The sequence below is a fragment of the Salmo salar genome, chromosome ssa20 (genome assembly GCF_905237065.1).
Source record: "Salmo salar chromosome ssa20, Ssal_v3.1, whole genome shotgun sequence".
Lineage (NCBI taxonomy): Eukaryota > Metazoa > Chordata > Actinopteri > Salmoniformes > Salmonidae > Salmo > Salmo salar.
The window spans coordinates 89,952,548-89,970,123 of NC_059461.1; the positions used below are offsets into that span (position 1 = coordinate 89,952,548).

The 17,576-nt window shown below is 43.4% G+C and overlaps 1 protein-coding gene across 2 annotated transcripts in view; it reads left to right on the forward strand.

The window, feature by feature from the left end:
* Positions 1-17,576, forward strand: part of LOC106581501 (glutamate receptor ionotropic, kainate 1) — a 134,671-nt gene that overhangs the window by 76,785 nt on the left and 40,310 nt on the right. For both annotated transcript variants that reach the window (XM_045704105.1, XM_045704106.1), the window contains exon 8: positions 2,841-2,984. In XM_045704105.1, the coding sequence (XP_045560061.1) occupies positions 2,841-2,984 (144 nt within the window). The remainder of the gene's footprint in view (positions 1-2,840; positions 2,985-17,576) is intronic.

The window sequence follows — 17,576 nt, forward strand, 5'->3', positions numbered from 1 at the left end:
GTCCTCCTAATTCTCCTAATCCTCCTATCCCTCCTAACCCTCCTAATTCTCCTAATCCTCATAATTCTCCTAGTCCTCCTAACCCTCCTAGTTCTCCTAGTCCTCCTAACCCTCCTAGTCCTCCTAACCCTCCTATCCCTGCTAGTCCTCCTAACCCTCCTAATTCTCCTAATCCTCCTATCCCTGCTAGTCCTCCTAACCCTCCTAATTCTCCTAATCCTCCTATCCCTGCTAGTCCTCCTAACCCTCCTAATTTTCCTAATTCTCATAACCCTCCTAGTCCTCCTAACCCTCCTAGTCCTCCTAGTCCTCCTAACCCTCCTAGTCCTCCTAACCCTCCTAGTCCTCCTATCCCTCCTAGTCCTCCTAGTCCTCCTAACCCTCCTTGTTCTCCTAACCCTCCAAGTCCTCCTATCCCTCCTAATCCTCCTAACCCTCAAAGTTCTCCTATCCCTCCTTGTCCTCCTAGTCCTCCTAACCCTCCTAGTCCTCCTATCCCTCCTAGTCCTCCTAGTCCTCCTAACCCTCCTAGTCCTCCTAACCCTCCTAGTCCTCCTAGTCCTCATAACCCTCCTAGTCCTCCTATCCTTTCTAGTCCTCCTAACCCTCCTTGTCCTCCCAACCGTCCTAACCCTCCTAATTCTCCTAATCCCCCTAACCCTCCTAGTCCTCCTAACCCTCCTAACTCTCCTAACCCTCCTAGTCCTCCTAACCCTCCTAGTCCTCCTATCCCTCCTAGTCCTCCTAGTCCTCCTAACCCTCCTTGTTCTCCTAACCCTCCTAGTCCCCCTAACCCTCCTAATTCTCCTAATCCTCCTATCCCTGCTAGTCCTCCTAACCCTCCTAATTCTCCTAATCCTCATAACCCTCCTAGTCCTCCTAACCCTCCTAGTCCTCCTAACCCTCCTAGTCCTCCTATCCTTTCTAGTCCTCCTAACCCTCCTTGTCCTCCCAACCGTCCTAACCCTCCTAATTCTCCTAATCCCCCTAACCCTCCTAGTGCTCCTAACCCTCCTAACTCTCCTAACCCTCCTAGTCCTCCTAACCCTCCTAATCCTCCTAACCCTCCTAATCCCCCTAACCCTCCTATCCCTCCTAGTCCTCCTAGTCCTCCTAACCCTCCTTGTTCTCCTAACCCTCCTAGTCCTCCTAACCCTCCTAACTCTCCTAATCCTCATATCCCTGCTAGTCCTCCTAACCCTCCTAACTCTCCTAACCCTGCTAGTCCTCCTAACCCTCCTAACCCTCCTAACCCTCCTAGCCCTTCTAACCCTCCTAATCCTCCTAACCCTCCTAGCCCTTCTAACCCACCTAGTCCTCCTATCCAGTGCTTTCAAATCAGTCGAGGTGAGGAAAAAGAGACAATGATGACTCCGTAGAATCGGGGTAGGCAACCCTGTTCCTGCAGGATTGTGTCCCAACTTGGCACCGCACCAGAACAACTGAGCTAATTGATTAGTTCAGTGATTGACTAAATTCAACACACCTGGTTTTCCAGGTTGGTTACAGGGTCTTCAGAAACTATTCACAACCCTTGACTTTTCCCACATTTTGTTGTGTTACAGCCTGAATTTAAAATGGATTCAATTAAGATTTTGTGTCACTGGCCTACACACAATACCCCACAATACCTCATAATGTCAAAGTGGAATTGTATAACATGAAAAGCTGAAATGTCTTGACTAAATAAGTATTCAACCCTTTTGTTATGGCAAACCTATATAAGTTCAGGAGTAAAAATGTGCTTAACAAGTCACATAATAAATTGCATGGACTCACTCTGTGTGCAGTAATAGTGTTTAACATGATTTTTGAATGACTACCTAATTTCTGTACCGCACACATATAATTAACTGTAAGGTAGTCAAGCAGTGTATTTCAAACACAAAATTAAACCACAGAGACCAGGGAGGGCACAAAACATGGATCCTATTTGCAGTAAGGCACTAAAGTAAAACTGCAACAAATGTGGCAAAGAAATGAACTTTATGTCCTGAATACAAAGCATTATGTTTGGGGCAAATTCAACACAACACAACACAGAGTACCACTCTTCATATTTTCAAGCATGGTGGTGGTTGCATCATGTTATGGTTATGCTTGTAATCGTTAAAGACTGGGGAGTTTTCAGGATAATAAAGAAACAGAATGGCAAAATCCTAGAGGAAAATCTGGTTCAGGCTGCTTTCCACCAGACTCTGGGAGATTAATTCACCTTTTAGTAGATTACCAAGATGACAGTGAATGTTCCTGAGTGGCCGAGTTACAGTTTTCACTTAAATCTACTTGAAAATCTATGGCAAGACTTGAAAATGGCTGTCTAGTAATGATTAACAAAAAACTTGACGGAGCTTAATTAACGGAGCTTAATTGACGGAGCTTAATTTTTTTTAAATTTTTTAAAGAATAATATGCAAATATTTTACAATCCAGGTGTGCAAAGCTCTTAGAGACTTACCCAGAAAGACTCACAGCTGTAATCGCTGCCAAAGGTGATTCTAACATGTATTGACTCAGGGGTGTGAATAATTATGTAAATTAGATATTTCTGTATTTCATTTTCAATCAATTAGAAAAAAATTCTAAAAACATATTTTCACTTTGTCATTATGGGGTATTGTATGTAGATGGGTGAGAAAACATTATATTTCATCCATTTTGAATTCAGGCTGTAACACAACAAAATGTAGAATAAGTCAAGGGGTATGAATACTTTCTGAAGGCACAGTAAATCAAAAACATGAAGTGCCTGTGGTCCTCCAGGACCAGGGTTGCCTACCCCTGCCGTACACTATTGAGATCAATTAAAGCCAACTTTTTTTTTAACACATCTCTTCCAGACTGAGGCAGCGTTGATGTATGATGCTGTGTACATGGTGGCAGCAGCCTCCCAGCTCTCCACTCAGATCACTGTCAGCTCACTGCAGTGCCACAGACACAAACCCTGGCGCTTCGGAGCACGATTCATGAACATGTTCAAAGAGGTGAGTGAGGCAAGCCACTTTATAAAGGAGTATTCCCTCTATCCCTCACTCCCTCCTCTTTCCAACCTCCCCACATCCCTCACTCACTCCCTCCTCATCCCTCACTCCCCTCATACCTCACTCCCTCCTCTTTCCGACCTCCCCTCATCCCTCACTCCCTCCTCATCCCTCACTCCCCTCATACCTCACCCCCTCCTCTTTCCCACCTCCCCTCATCCCTCACTCCTTCCTCTTACCCACCTCCCCTCATCCCTCACTCCCTCCTCTTACCCACCTCCCCTCATCCCTCACTCCCTTTTCTTACCCACCTCCCCTCATCCCCCACTCCTTCCTCTTACCCACCTCCCCCCATCCCTCACTCCCTCCTCTTACCCACCTCCCCTCATCCCTCACTCCCTTTTCTTACCCACCTCCCCTCATCCCTCACTCCCTCCTCTTTCCCGCCTCACTTGATCGTTCCCTCTGTCCTTATGTCAGCAGCATACCATCCTGCACCCCACTGCTGGGGGGGGGGTTGGGGGGCTCTCTGGATGGGAGACCAGATGCTGCTGGAGGTGGTGTTGGAAGTCCAGTAGGGGGCAGTCTTCCCTCTGGTCTAAGGCGATCCCAGGGCAGTGATTGGGGACATTGCCCTGCATAGGGTGCCATCTTTCGGATGGGATATTAAACTGGTATCCTGACTCTCTGTGGTCATTAAAAAATGCCATGGCACTTTTCGTAAGAGTAGGGGTGTTAAACCTGGTGTCGTGGCTAAATTTCCAACCTGGCCCCATTCCACCATGGTCACCAAATCATCCTCCTAATTGGCATATATCACTCTCCACCTGATTGCTGATGAGTGGTGAGCGTTCTGGCACAAAATGGTCGGCGTGCCACACATTGGTGGTGGATGAGGTGAGTTTCCCCCTACTATGTAAAAGTACCTCAGTTGGTAGAAAAGTGCTATATAAATCCAATCAATTATTTTCCCTGCTCACTTGATCCTTCAATCTATTTGTTCTCACCTCCCTTCATGCCTCTTTCCCTCTTTTCACACTCCTTCATCCATTCTTTCACATCTCACTGCCTTCATCTTAATTAATCACTGGTGGTCTATAGAGAATGGAGTTAAGACCAGATCCTACCAAGGTGTGGAGTGTGTGTGTGTGTCATTAAGTTCTTAATTGTTTTTCACAATGGAGGAAATCATGCCTTGCTTGTGGTTGACAATGACTGAAGAGGTGTTACCTGTCAGCAGTACACTACATGGAGGTGTGTAGTGCGGTAATATTGGTTAAAATATTTATGTGGTGGAAATTCAACACCAGCGAAACCTGAAGTCAGTATTAAATGAATCACTTTTTACTATCAGTTAACTGGAGTGGTTACAACAAACACTGCACACCCAGTACAAGTCGGTCAGAAGCTCTCCCGGGCGGTCCCTTCTGTTCTCTTATGTACAGCTACACAGACAAGTTATATAGGCATGATTTACATTATTTATTATTAACGTTTCTGCGTGTGACTGACCGATAGCTCACAAGGCTTCTTCTCTCAAAGCTGAGACCTTGAAACTGAGATACTAATTTTGGCTCCCAGAGCAATGTTCTGGGCGTACTGCCAAATTGCTTATACAGCGATAGTGAGAATTCCTCCCATGTACAATCAATCAGTCACTCGATTGAACCCAACCAAGTTGATTATTTGAAAATTAGCATTATGTTTACATATTTTATTTATTTATTTCACCTTATTTAACCAGGTAGGCAAGTTGAGAACAAGTTCTCATTTACAATTGCGACCTGGCCAAGATAAAGAAAAGCAGTTCGACACATACAACAACAAAGAGTTACACATGGAGTAAAACAAACATACAGTCAATAATATAGTAGAAAAATAAGTCTATATACAAAGTGAGCAAATGAGGTGAGATAAGGGAGGTAAAGGCAAAAAAGGCCATGGTGGCGAAGTAAATACAATACAGCAAGTAAAACACTGGAATGGTAGATTTGCAATGGAAGAAAGTGCAAAGCAGAAATAGAAATAATGGGGTGCAAAGGAGCAAAATAAATAAATACAGTAAGGGAAGAGGTAGTTGTTTGGGCTAAATTATAGATGGGCTATGTACAGGTGCAGTAATCTGTGAGCTGCTCTGACAGCTGGTGCTTAAAGCTAGTGAGGGAGATAAGTGTTTCCATTTTTAGAGATTTTTGTAGTTCGTTCCAATCATTGGCAGCAAAGAACTGGAAGGAGAGGTGGCCAAAGGAGGAATTGGCTTTGGGGGTGACCAGAGAGATATACCTGCTGGAGCGCGTGCTACAGTTGGGTGCTGCTATGGTGACCAGCGAGCTGAGATAAGGGGGAACTTTACCTAGCACGGTCTTGTAGATGACCTGGAGCCGATGGGTTTGGCGACGAGTAAGAAGCAAGGGCCAGCCAACGAGAGCATACAGGTCGCAGTGGTGGGTAGTATATGGAGCTTTGGTTACAAAAAAGGATGGCACTGTGATAGACTGCATCCAATTTATTGAGTAGGGTATCGGAGGCTATTTTGTAAATGACATCGCCGAATTCGAGGATCGGTAGGATGGTCAGTTTTACGAGGGTATGTTTGGCAGCATGAGTGAAAGAGGCTTTGTTGCGAAATAGGAAGCCAATTCTAGATTTGGATTTGGATTGGAGATGTTTGATGTGAGTCTGGAAGGAGAGTTTACAGTCTAACCAGACACCTAGGTATTTGTAGTTGTCCACATATTCTAAGTCAGAACCGTCCAGAGTAGTGATGCTGGACGGGCGAGCAGGTGCAGGCAGCGATCGGTTGAAGAGCATGCATTTAGTTTTACTTGCATTTAAGAGCAGTTGAAGACCACGGAAGGAGTGTTGTATGGCATTGAAGCTCATCTGGAGGGCCAGAAGGGGGGCAGAAGTATACAAAATGGTGTCGTCTGCGTAGAGGTGGATCAGAGAATCACCAGCAGCAAGAGCGACATAATTGATGTATACAGAGAAAAGAGTCGGCCCGAGAATTAAACCCTGTGGCACCCCCATAGAGACTGCCAGAGGTCCGGACAACAGGCCCTCCGATTTGACACACTGAACTCTGTCTGAGAAGTAGTTGGTGAACCAGGTGAGGCAGTCATTTGAGAAACCAAGGCTGTTGAGTGCCGATAAGAATGCGGTGATTGACAGAGTCGAAAGCCTTGGCCAGGTCGATGAATATGGCTGCACAGTATTGTCTTTTATTGATGGCGGTTATGATATTGTTTAGGATAATTTTAGGAAGAGAGGGTCCAGATTATCTAGCCCAGCTGATTTGTAGGGGTCCAGATTTTGCAGCTCTTTCAGAACATCAGTTGACTGGATTTGGGTGAAGGAGAAATAGGGGGGGGGCTTGGGAAAGTTGCTATGGGGGGTGCAGAGCTGTTAACTGGGGTCGGGGTAGCCAGGTGGAAAGCATGGCCAGCCGTAGAAAAATGCTTATTGAAATTCTCGATTATCGTGGATTTATTGGTGGTGACAGTGTTTCCTAGCCTGAGTGCAGTGGGTTCTCCATGTCCCAGAACTTTTTGGAGTTTGTGCTACAGGATGCAAATTTTTACGCTGGTGCTACTCTCTGTTTATCTATGCATAGTGACTTTAACTCTACCTACATGTACATATTACCTCAATTAACCGGTGTCCCTGCACATTGACTCTGTACCGGTACCCGCTATTGTTATTTTACTGCTACTGTTTAATTATTTGTTACTTTTATTTTTTACTTATATATTTTTTACTTAACACTTATTTTTCTTAAAACTGCATTGTTGGTTAATTAACAGCTTGTAAGTAAGCATTTCACAGTAAGATCTACCACACCTGTTGTATTCGGCGAATGTGATTTGATTTCTATGGGGTGGTTTATCTTGGGTTTGTGAAGAATCACTTAATTTTCTTATTTTCTTTTTACAGCTTTCGTGTGTTACATTTTACATTTTAGTCTTTTAGCTCTTATCCAGAGCGACGTACAGTAGTGAAAGCTTACATTTCATACGTTTTTTTTTAAATGATTTTTTATTTTTTGTACTGGCCCTATCGGAGAAGTAGTTGGTGAACCAGGCGAGGCAATCATTTGAGAAACCAAGAGAAACCATATGATCTGTGTACAATCTGATGCTCACAAACATAACATTTCCATTACATCTATTATACTGTATATACCTCAAATGCAGCCTGTAATAAGACTTAGCAACTAGCCTACTAAAATGTTTATCTGACTACGTATACAATTCGATGTCGGAAGTTTACATACTCTTAGGTTGGAGTCATTAAAACTTGTTTTTCTACCACTACACAAATTTCTTGTTAACAAACTATAGTTTTGGCAAGTCAGTTAGGACATCTACTTTGTGCATGACACACGGAATTCTTTCCAACAATTGTTTACAGACAGATTATTTCACTTATAATTCACTGTATCACAATTCCAGTGGGTCAGAAGTTTACATACACTACGTTGATTGTGCCTTTAAACAGCTTGGAAAATTACAGGAAATTATGTCATGGCTTTAGAAGCTTCTGATAGGCTAATTGACATCATTTGAGTCAATTGGAGGTGTACCTGTGGATGTATTTCAAAACCTACCTTCAAACTCAGTGCCTCTTTGCTTGACATCATGGGAAAATCAAAAGAAATCAGACCCAAAAAATTGTAGACCTCCACCAGTCTGGTTCATCCTTGGGAGAAATTTCCAAATGCCTGAAGATACCACATTCATCGGTACAAACAATAGTGTGCAAGTATAAACACCATGGGACCACGCAGCCATCATACTGCTCAGGAAGGAGACGTGTTCTGTCTCCTAGAGATGAATGTACTTTGGTGTGAAAAGTGCAAATCAATTCCAGAACAACAGCAAAGGACCTTGTGAAGATGCTGGAGAAAACAGGTATAAAAGTGTCTATATCCACAGTAAAACGAGTCCTATACTGACATAAAATGTAAGGCCGCTCAGCAAGGAAGAAGCCACTGCTCCAAAACCGCCATAAAAATGCCTAACTACGGTTTGCAACTGCATATGGGGACAAAGATTGTACTTTTTAGGGAAATGTCCTCTGGTCTGATGAAAAAAAAATAGAACTGTTTGGCCATAATGGCCATTGCTATGTTTGGAGGACAAGGGGGAGTTTTGCAAGCCAAAGAACACCATCCCAACCGTGAAGCACAGGGGGTGGAAGCATCATGTTGTGGGGTGCTTTGCTGCAGGAGGGACTGGTGCACTTCACAAAATAGATGGCATCATGAGGGAGGAACATTTTGTGGATCTATTGAAGCAACATCTCAAGACATCAGTCAGGAAGTTAAAGCTTGGTCTCAAATGGGTCTTCCAAATGGACAATGATCCCAAGCATACTTCCAAAGTTGTGGCAAAATGGCTTAAGTACAACAAAGTCAAGGTATTGGAGTGGCCATCACAAAGCCCTGACCTCAATCCTATAGAACATTTGTGGGCAGAACTGAAAAAGTGTGTGCGAGCAAGGAGGCCTACAAACCTGACTCAGTTACACCAGCTCTGTCAGGAGGAATGGGCCAAAATTCACCCAACTTATTGTGGGAAGCTTGTGGAAGGCTACCCGAAACGTTTGACCCAAGTTAAACAATTTAAAGGCAATGTTACCAAATACTAATCGAGTGTATGTAAACTTCTGACCCACTGGGAATGTGATGAAATAAATAAAAGCTGAAATAAATCATTCTCTCTACTATTGTTCTGACATTTCACATTCTTAAAATAAAGTGGTGATCCTAACTGACCTAAGTCAGGGAATGTTTACTAGGATTAAATGTCAGGAATTGTGAAAAACTGAGGTTAAATGTCTTTGGCTAAGGTGTATGTAAACTTCCGACTTCAACTGTAGATGGATTTAGCAACATGCAAGAGACTATCGTTGAGTTATAGGATATCAACAAAGGAATAAGAACTGTCTATCAAAGGCAGATATTTAATCACATAGAAAAATTGATGGATTCACATACAAGGCATGAAGCTTAAGTTTCAATGCATGAATAGATATTACAAGTCATTACTAATCTAGGCATGATCAGAGAGGGAGAGAGAGACAAGGAATCTAGAGCCCATAGCTCTTCGGGGAGAGAGAGAGGCAAAGTCTTCTCATGCTTTTTTGACTCAATTTGGCATGAGGGTCTGTCATACAAATTGGGGGAAAAACATGCAACATTCTAAAATTCAAAACACAAATAACAAGTGTGCTGTTAAAACTGGCAAGAAGACAAACACATTTCTATCCACAGGGCCGTGGGGTGAGACAGGGATGCAGCTTGAGCCCCACCCTCTTCAACATATATATCAATGAATTGGAGAGGGCACTAGAACTGTCTGCAGCACCTGGCCTCACCCTACTAGTATCTGAAGGTGTAGGCTCATGTTTTTAGTTGGATAGGTTTCTCGATTTCTTTCTTAGGTTTATGCATTCTTCATCAAACCATTTGTCATTGTTGTTAATGTTCTTAGGTTTTCTGCTTAAAATGTTTAGATTTGATAGGGAAGTTGAGAGGTTAAATATACTGTTTAGGTTTTCTACTGCCAAGTTCACACCTTCACTATTACAGTGAAACATTTTGTCCAGGAAGTTGTCTGAAAGGGATTGAATTTGTTGTTGCCTAATTGTTTTTTGTTTTCTACACTACTTTCCCTTCCATCTATAGCATTTCTTAATATTATTCAGTTACTTTGATTTTGATCCCTCGTTATTGAGTTTTGCTCTGTTCAGGTAAACTGTGATTTTGCTGTGATCTGATAGGGGTGTCAGTGAGCTGACTGTGAACGCTCTGAGAGACTCTGGGTTGAGGTCAGTGATAAAGTAGTCTACAGTACTACTGCCAAGAGATGAGCTATAGGTGTACCTACCGTAGGAATCCCCTTCTGGTAGTCTTTAATAGTTGATTCTAAGATTTGTATTTGATCAGACAGGACGACAGACGGACAGAAGGACACTCTTGATCAAATCATATCACATTTATTTAGAAAGCCCTTTTTACATCAGCAGATGTCACAAAATGCTTATACAGAAACCCAGCCTAAAACCCCAAACAGCAAGCAAAGAAGATGTAGAAGCACGGTGCCTAGGGAAAAACTCCCTATAAAGGCAGAAACCTAGAGAGGAACCATGCTCTGAGGGGTGGCCAGTCCTCTTCTGGCTGTGCCGGTGGAGATTATAAGAGTACATGGCCATTAAGGCTAGATCGTTCTTCAGGATGTTCAAACGTTCATACATGACCAGCAGGTTCAAATAATAATCACAGTGGTTATAGAGGGTGCAACAGGTCAGCCAGCACCTCAGGAGTAAATGTCAGTTGGCTTTTCATAGACAAGCATTCAGAGGTCGAGACTGCAGGTGCGGTAGAGAGAGAGAGCGAGAGAGGGAGAGCGGGTCGAAAACAGCAAGTCCGAGACAAGGTAGCACGTCTGGTGAACAGGTCAGTGTTCCATAGCCTCAGGCAGAACAGTTGAAACGGGAGCAGCAGCACGACAAGGTAGCACGTCTTGTGAACAAGTCAGGGTTCCATAGCCACAAGCAAAACAGCAGAAACTGGATCAGCAGCACGGCCAGGTGGGCTGAGGACAGCCAGGAGTCATAGTCCTGAGGCTCAGGTCCTCCGGAAGGCGAGGGGGGAGAGAGAGAGAGAGAGAGAGAGAGATATGGGAGAATTAGGAGGGAGCATACTTAAGTTCACATAGGACAGATAAGACAGGAGAATTTCAACAGATAGGGCTGACTGACCCTAGCCCCTTGGCACATAGACTATTGCTGGAGGCTGAGACGGGGGGGGACGAGGGGGGGACGAGGGGGGGACGACACTAAAGAACACCAAAACTGAAAAATGTATTTGTCAGAGGACAAATCATCCACAGAGACGAACTGATATCTTTCCGAGAGATAAGATCTAAACTAGGCAAAGAAGTTGTCTGTGTAGAGCAATTAGGGTTTCCAATCTCTCCAAAATAATGTGGCGATCGATGGTGTCAAAGGCGGCACTATGGTCTAGGAGCACGAGGACAGATGCAGAGCCTCGGTCTGACGTCATTAAAAGGTAATTTACCACCTTCACCAGTGCAGTCTCAGTACTGATGGGGTCTAAAACCAGACTGGAGCATTTCGTATGCATTATTTGTCTTGTAGAGGAATGGGAGATTCGATATAGGCCGATAGTTTAAAAAATAATAATCTGGGTCAAGGTTTGTTTTTTTCAGGAGAGGCTTTATTACTGCCACTTTTAGTGAGTTTGGTACAGATCCGGTGGATAGAGAGCCGTTTATTATGTTCAACATAGGAGGCCCAAGCACAGGAAGTAGCTCTTTCAGTAGTTTAGTTGGAATAGGGTCTAGTAGGCAGCTGGAAGGTTTAGAGGCCATGAATGTGTCAAGAGATACAGGATTAAAAAAACTTGAGTGTCTCATTGAAGAGGGCTCATATAACTCAGTAAATTCTTTAGGCTTTAGCCATGCTTTAGTCAGGCCAATAACTCCAAGGTTATGATCCATGATTAATTTATTGACTATGACTGCCTTGGAAGTGAGGGATCTAACATTAAGTAGCCCTATTTTGAGATGTGAGGTATCACAATCTCTTTCAATAATGACAGGAATGGAGGAGGTCTTTATTCCAGTGAGATTGCTCAGGGGAACACCGCCATGTTTAGATTTTCCCAACCTAGATCGAGGCACAGACACGGTCTCAATGGGGATAGCTTGAGCTAACTACACTGACTGTGCTAGTGGCAGACTCCACTAAGCTGGCAGGCTGGCAAACAGCCTGCTGCCTGACCTGCACCCTATCACATTGTGGAGTTAGACAGGGCTCTATGTTGATAGATAAGATGAGAGCACTCCTCCAGCTAGGATGGAGTCTGTCACTCCTCAGCAGGCCAGGCTTGGTCATGTTTGTGGATTGAGTCCCAGAAAGAGTGCCAATTATCTACAAATATTATCTTATGGGAGGGGCTTTCAACCAGCGAATGAGTTGTGAAACTGCTGTAGAGCTTGTAGCCAATGGTAGCCAATCAGTCTGACCGTTTGTATTTGTGATCCTTGAGATCAGAGTTTTAAGAGTAATGATTTAATGACCCTCATCTTGTTTACAGAAGAAAATACTTTTATGTGAAGGTGGATGCTGTATATATCAACTATAATTTGTTTTAGATCTCAGTCTCCCTCTTACATGTTAATGTCAGAAGTCAATTTCCAAAAAATAGACATGATTTAAATATGGGCCAAAAAGACAAATGCAGACGTGATGTTTTTTTAATTAATTTTTTTAATAAACTTGGCTAAAGAAATCTGTGTTAAATAACTGGATTTCTATTGATGGGCACACGGTTTTTAGAGCTGATCGAATGAGTATAGGAGGAGGGGTTGCAATTGATGTGAAATCCGAGTATTAACACCTCTGAAACTCACCTCTGAAATTCTCTTTTGAATCGCTTGCGTTTAAAGTGAACATATATAAGGACTCCCACATCACTGTAGTCGGCTGCTGCTCTCCTCGGCTTCGGGAGACGTACTTAACTCTCTTTCTGATGTCCTGCACAAGCTAAATGACTCTGAATTCGTTCTTTTAGGAGATTTGAACTGGAACATGCTTACATCTGTATCGGACTCTTTTAAAGAACTGTGTGACTCTGAATCTCGCTCAATTAAAAAAATGTGCCTACGAGACCGAATCCCAGCGCACCTAACAAATCAACGCTATTGGACATTATTCTAACGAATACCCCTCAAATACACATCGACTGGGATATTCTGTAATGATGTCAGTGATCACTGTGCAAAAGCTTGTGTTAGAAATACAAAAATGACCAAAACCAAACCCCATTATATTTTTAAAAGACATTTTAGAACGCTTGATGAGCAAGCGTTCTTACTTGATCTGTACCATAATATTGACAGAGTAAGTTTGATTCCCGATGTTGACACTGCCTGGGACTATTTTTATATGAAATTTGTGTCCATTTGTGATAAGCATGCCCCTTGTGAAGAAATTTAGAATCAGTGGAAGGCACAATCCCTGGTTTTCAGATAACTTGGCAGAATTAATTAGAAAGAGAAATATCTCTTGGGCTCAAGCTAGACATACAAATGCTCCTGTTGACTGGGTCTTCTTCAGAGCGCTAAGAAACAAATGCACAGGATTGATCAGGAAGTCCAAATCAGATGACTATTTAAATGCAGCAGTCACAGAGAAAGTTCTGGAAGCTAATCAAATCAGTGCCGGGTTCTAATGTCTCCTCTGGTCTTCCTGTCCATTTAAAAATGGATTCTAATGAAGTGAAGGATAAAGCTGGTGTTGTAGGAGTTTTTAACAAGCACTTTATATCTGCTGGTTCAGGTTTTGATAGTGGTGGGGGCCCAGACGTCTAATGTAAGCTCTGTTACATTCAACTGTGATATAGGCCCTCATGTGAACCATTTTAACTTTGTGCCTGTTTCTTATACTGAGGTCTATAAAGCACTAAAAGGCAATAGACACCAAAAAGTCTGCAGGTCCAGACAACCTGGACTCCTACCTTTTAAAGATAGCAGCTGGTATTATTACTCAACCTGTAGGTCACATTTTCAACTTGAGTCTCTTGACCAATTCCATACCCAACATTTAGAAATCAGCTGATGTCCTCCTGCTAAAGGGTAGAGATCCCTCAGAGGCTAATAACTATCGTCCTCTCTCCAAACTCCCTATCCTGAACAAAGTCTATGAATCCCTAGTGAATTCACAGTTAAAAAAACTTCTTAATTGAGTAGAACATACTGAGCGGGTTTAGTCTGGCTTTAGATTGGGGCACAGCACCACAACTGCAGCTATGGCAGTGGCAAAAGACATCATTAATGCACTTGATTAAAAAGCAACATTGTGCTGCTCTGTTTGTGGATTTATCAAAGGCCTTTGATTCAGTTGATCATGAATTGTTGCTAGCTAGACTCAGAAACATTAGTCTCAGTGAAGGGGCAGTAAATTGGTTTAGGAACTAATCTTTCTGACAGAACACAATGTGTTACATTACAAATGACAATCACAAGTCTAGCTTTCTAGAGATTAATAGAGGTGTGCTCCAGGGTTCCATTTTAGCTCCTGTGTTGTTCTCAATGATTATTAATGATTTGGGAAATGGGATGCAACCAGCAAAGTCACATCTATATGCAGATGATCCAGTCATATATTCATGTGCTCCTTCTCTGGTTCAGGCTGTTGAAGAGCTCCCAGACTGCTTTTCAGTCACTGCAGGCCTCCCTTTATGGCCTCAAACTGGTCTTGAATGTAGAAAAATAAATAAATGCATGACCTTTACCAGAGCTAGAATTCTGCCAGAGAACGTTAGCATTGTCACATCTGGTGGCTTATTGAAAAAGTGTCATCCTACAAATACCTAGGTATTTGGTTGGATGACAAGCTGTCCTTTAAAGTTCATGTGGATAATCTTGTGACAAAACTTAAGTTGAAATTGGGTTTTTATTTTCGTAATACGGCTTGCTTCCCGCTTATGGCTAGAAAGAAGCTTGTTCAGCCCACTTTTCTCTCTGTAATTAATTATGGTGACTTGTTGTATATGCATGTAGCCTCCTCTGTCTTACAGAGACTGGACTCTGTTTATCATACAGCCTCCTCTGTCTTACAGAGACTGGACTCTGTTTATCATACAGCCTCGTCTGTCTTATAGAGACTGGACTCTGTTTATCATACAGCCTCCTCTGTCTTATAGAGACTGGACTCTGTTTATCATACAGCCTCCTCTGTCTTATAGAGACTGGACTCTGTTTATCATACAGCCTCCTCTGTCTACCAGAGACTGGACTCTGTTTATCATACAGCCTCCTCTGTCTACCAGAGACTGGACTCTGTTTATCATACAGCCTCCTCTGTCTACCAGAGACTGGACTCTGTTTATCATACAGCCTCCTCTGTCTACTAGAGACTGGACTCTGTTTATCATGCAGCCTCCTCTGTCTACCAGAGACTGGACTCTGTTTATCATACAGCCTCCTCTGTCTACCAGAGACTGGACTCTGTTTATCATACAGCCTCCTCTGTCTTATAGAGACTGGACTCTGTTTATCATGCAGCCTCCTCCGTCTACCAGAGACTGGACTCTGTTTATCATACAGCCTCCTCCGTCTTACAGAGACTGGACTCTGTTTATCATACAGCCTCCTCTGTCTACCAGAGACTGGACTCTGTTTATCATACAGCCTCCTCTGTCTTATAGAGACTGGACTCTGTTTATCATGCAGCCTCCTCTGTCTACCAGAGACTGGACTCTGTTTATCATACAGCCTCCTCTGTCTTATAGAGACTGGACTCTGTTTATCATACAGCCTCCTCTGTCTCCCAGAGACTGGACTCTGTTTATCATACAGCCTCCTCTGTCTACCAGAGACTGGACTCTGTTTATCATACAGCCTCCTCTGTCTTATAGAGACTGGACTCTGTTTATCATACAGCCTCCTCTGTCTACCAGAGACTGGACTCTGTTTATCATACAGCCTCCTCTGTCTTACTAGAGACTGGACTCTGTTTATCATGCAGCCTCCTCTGTCTACCAGAGACTGGACTCTGTTTATCATACAGCCTCCTCTGTCTAACAGAGACTGGACTCTGTTTATCATACAGCCTCCTCCGTCTACCAGAGACTGGACTCTGTTTATCATGCAGCCTCCTCTGTCTTATAGAGACTGGACTCTGTTTATCATACAGCCTCCTCTGTCTACCAGAGACTGGACTCTGTTTATCATACAGCCTCCTCTGTCTTATAGAGACTGGACTCTGTTTATCATACAGCCTCCTCTGTCTAACAGAGACTGGACTCTGTTTATCATACAGCCTCCTCTGTCTACCAGAGACTGGACTCTGTTTATCATACAGCCTCCTCTGTCTTATAGAGACTGGACTCTGTTTATCATGCAGCCTCCTCTGTCTACCAGAGACTGGACTCTGTTTATCATACAGCCTCCTCTGTCTTACAGAGACTGGACTCTGTTTATCATACAGCCTCCTCTGTCTACCAGAGACTGGACTCTGTTTATCATACAGCCTCCTCTGTCTACCAGAGACTGGACTCTGTTTATCATACAGCCTCCTCTGTCTTATAGAGACTGGACTCTGTTTATCATACAGCCTCCTCTGTCTACCAGAGACTGGACTCTGTTTATCATACAGCCTCCTCTGTCTACCAGAGACTGGACTCTGTTTATCATACAGCCTCCTCTGTCTACCAGAGACTGGACTCTGTTTATCATACAGCCTCCTCTGTCTACCAGAGACTGGACTCTGTTTATCATACAGCCTCCTCCGTCTACCAGAGACTGGACTCTGTTTATCATGCAGCCTCCTCTGTCTTATAGAGACTGGACTCTGTTTATCATACAGCCTCCTCTGTCTACCAGAGACTGGACTCTGTTTATCATACAGCCTCCTCTGTCTTATAGAGACTGGACTCTGTTTATCATACAGCCTCCTCTGTCTACCAGAGACTGGACTCTGTTTATCATACAGCCTCCTCTGTCTAACAGAGACTGGACTCTGTTTATCATACAGCCTCCTCTGTCTTATAGAGACTGGACTCTGTTTATCATACAGCCTCCTCTGTCTTATAGAGACTGGACTCTGTTTATCATACAGCCTCCTCTGTCTTACAGAGACTGGACTCTGTTTATCATACAGCCTCCTCTGTCTTATAGAGACTGGACTCTGTTTATCATACAGCCTCCTCTGTCTACCAGAGACTGGACTCTGTTTATCATACAGCCTTCTCTGTCTTATAGAGACTGGACTCTGTTTATCATGCAGCCTCCTCTGTCTTACAGAGACTGGACTCTGTTTATCATACAGCCTCCTCTGTCTACCAGAGACTGGACTCTGTTTATCATACAGCCTCCTCTGTCTTACAGAGACTGGACTCTGTTTATCATACAGCCTCCTCTGTCTTATAGAGACTGGACTCTGTTTATCATACAGCCTCCTCTGTCTTACAGAGACTGGACTCTGTTTATCATACAGCCTCCTCTGTCTTATAGAGACTGGACTCTGTTTATCATACAGCCTCCTCTGTCTTATAGAGACTGGACTCTGTTTATCATGCAGCCTCCTCTGTCTTATAGAGACTGGACTCTGTTTATCATACAGCCTCCTCTGTCTAACAGAGACTGGACTCTGTTTATCATACAGCCTCCTCTGTCTTATAGAGACTGGACTCTGTTTATCATACAGCCTCCTCTGTCTACCAGAGACTGGACTCTGTTTATCATACAGCCTCCTCTGTCTACCAGAGACTGGACTCTGTTTATCATACAGCCTCCTCTGTCTACCAGAGACTGGACTCTGTTTATCATACAGCCTCCTCTGTCTTATAGAGACTGGACTCTGTTTATCATGCAGCCTCCTCTGTCTACCAGAGACTGGACTCTGTTTATCATACAGCCTCCTCTGTCTACCAGAGACTGGACTCTGTTTATCATACAGCCTCCTCTGTCTTACAGAGACTGGACTCTGTTTATCATACAGCCTCCTCTGTCTTACAGAGACTGGACTCTGTTTATCATACAGCCTCCTCTGTCTTACTAGAGA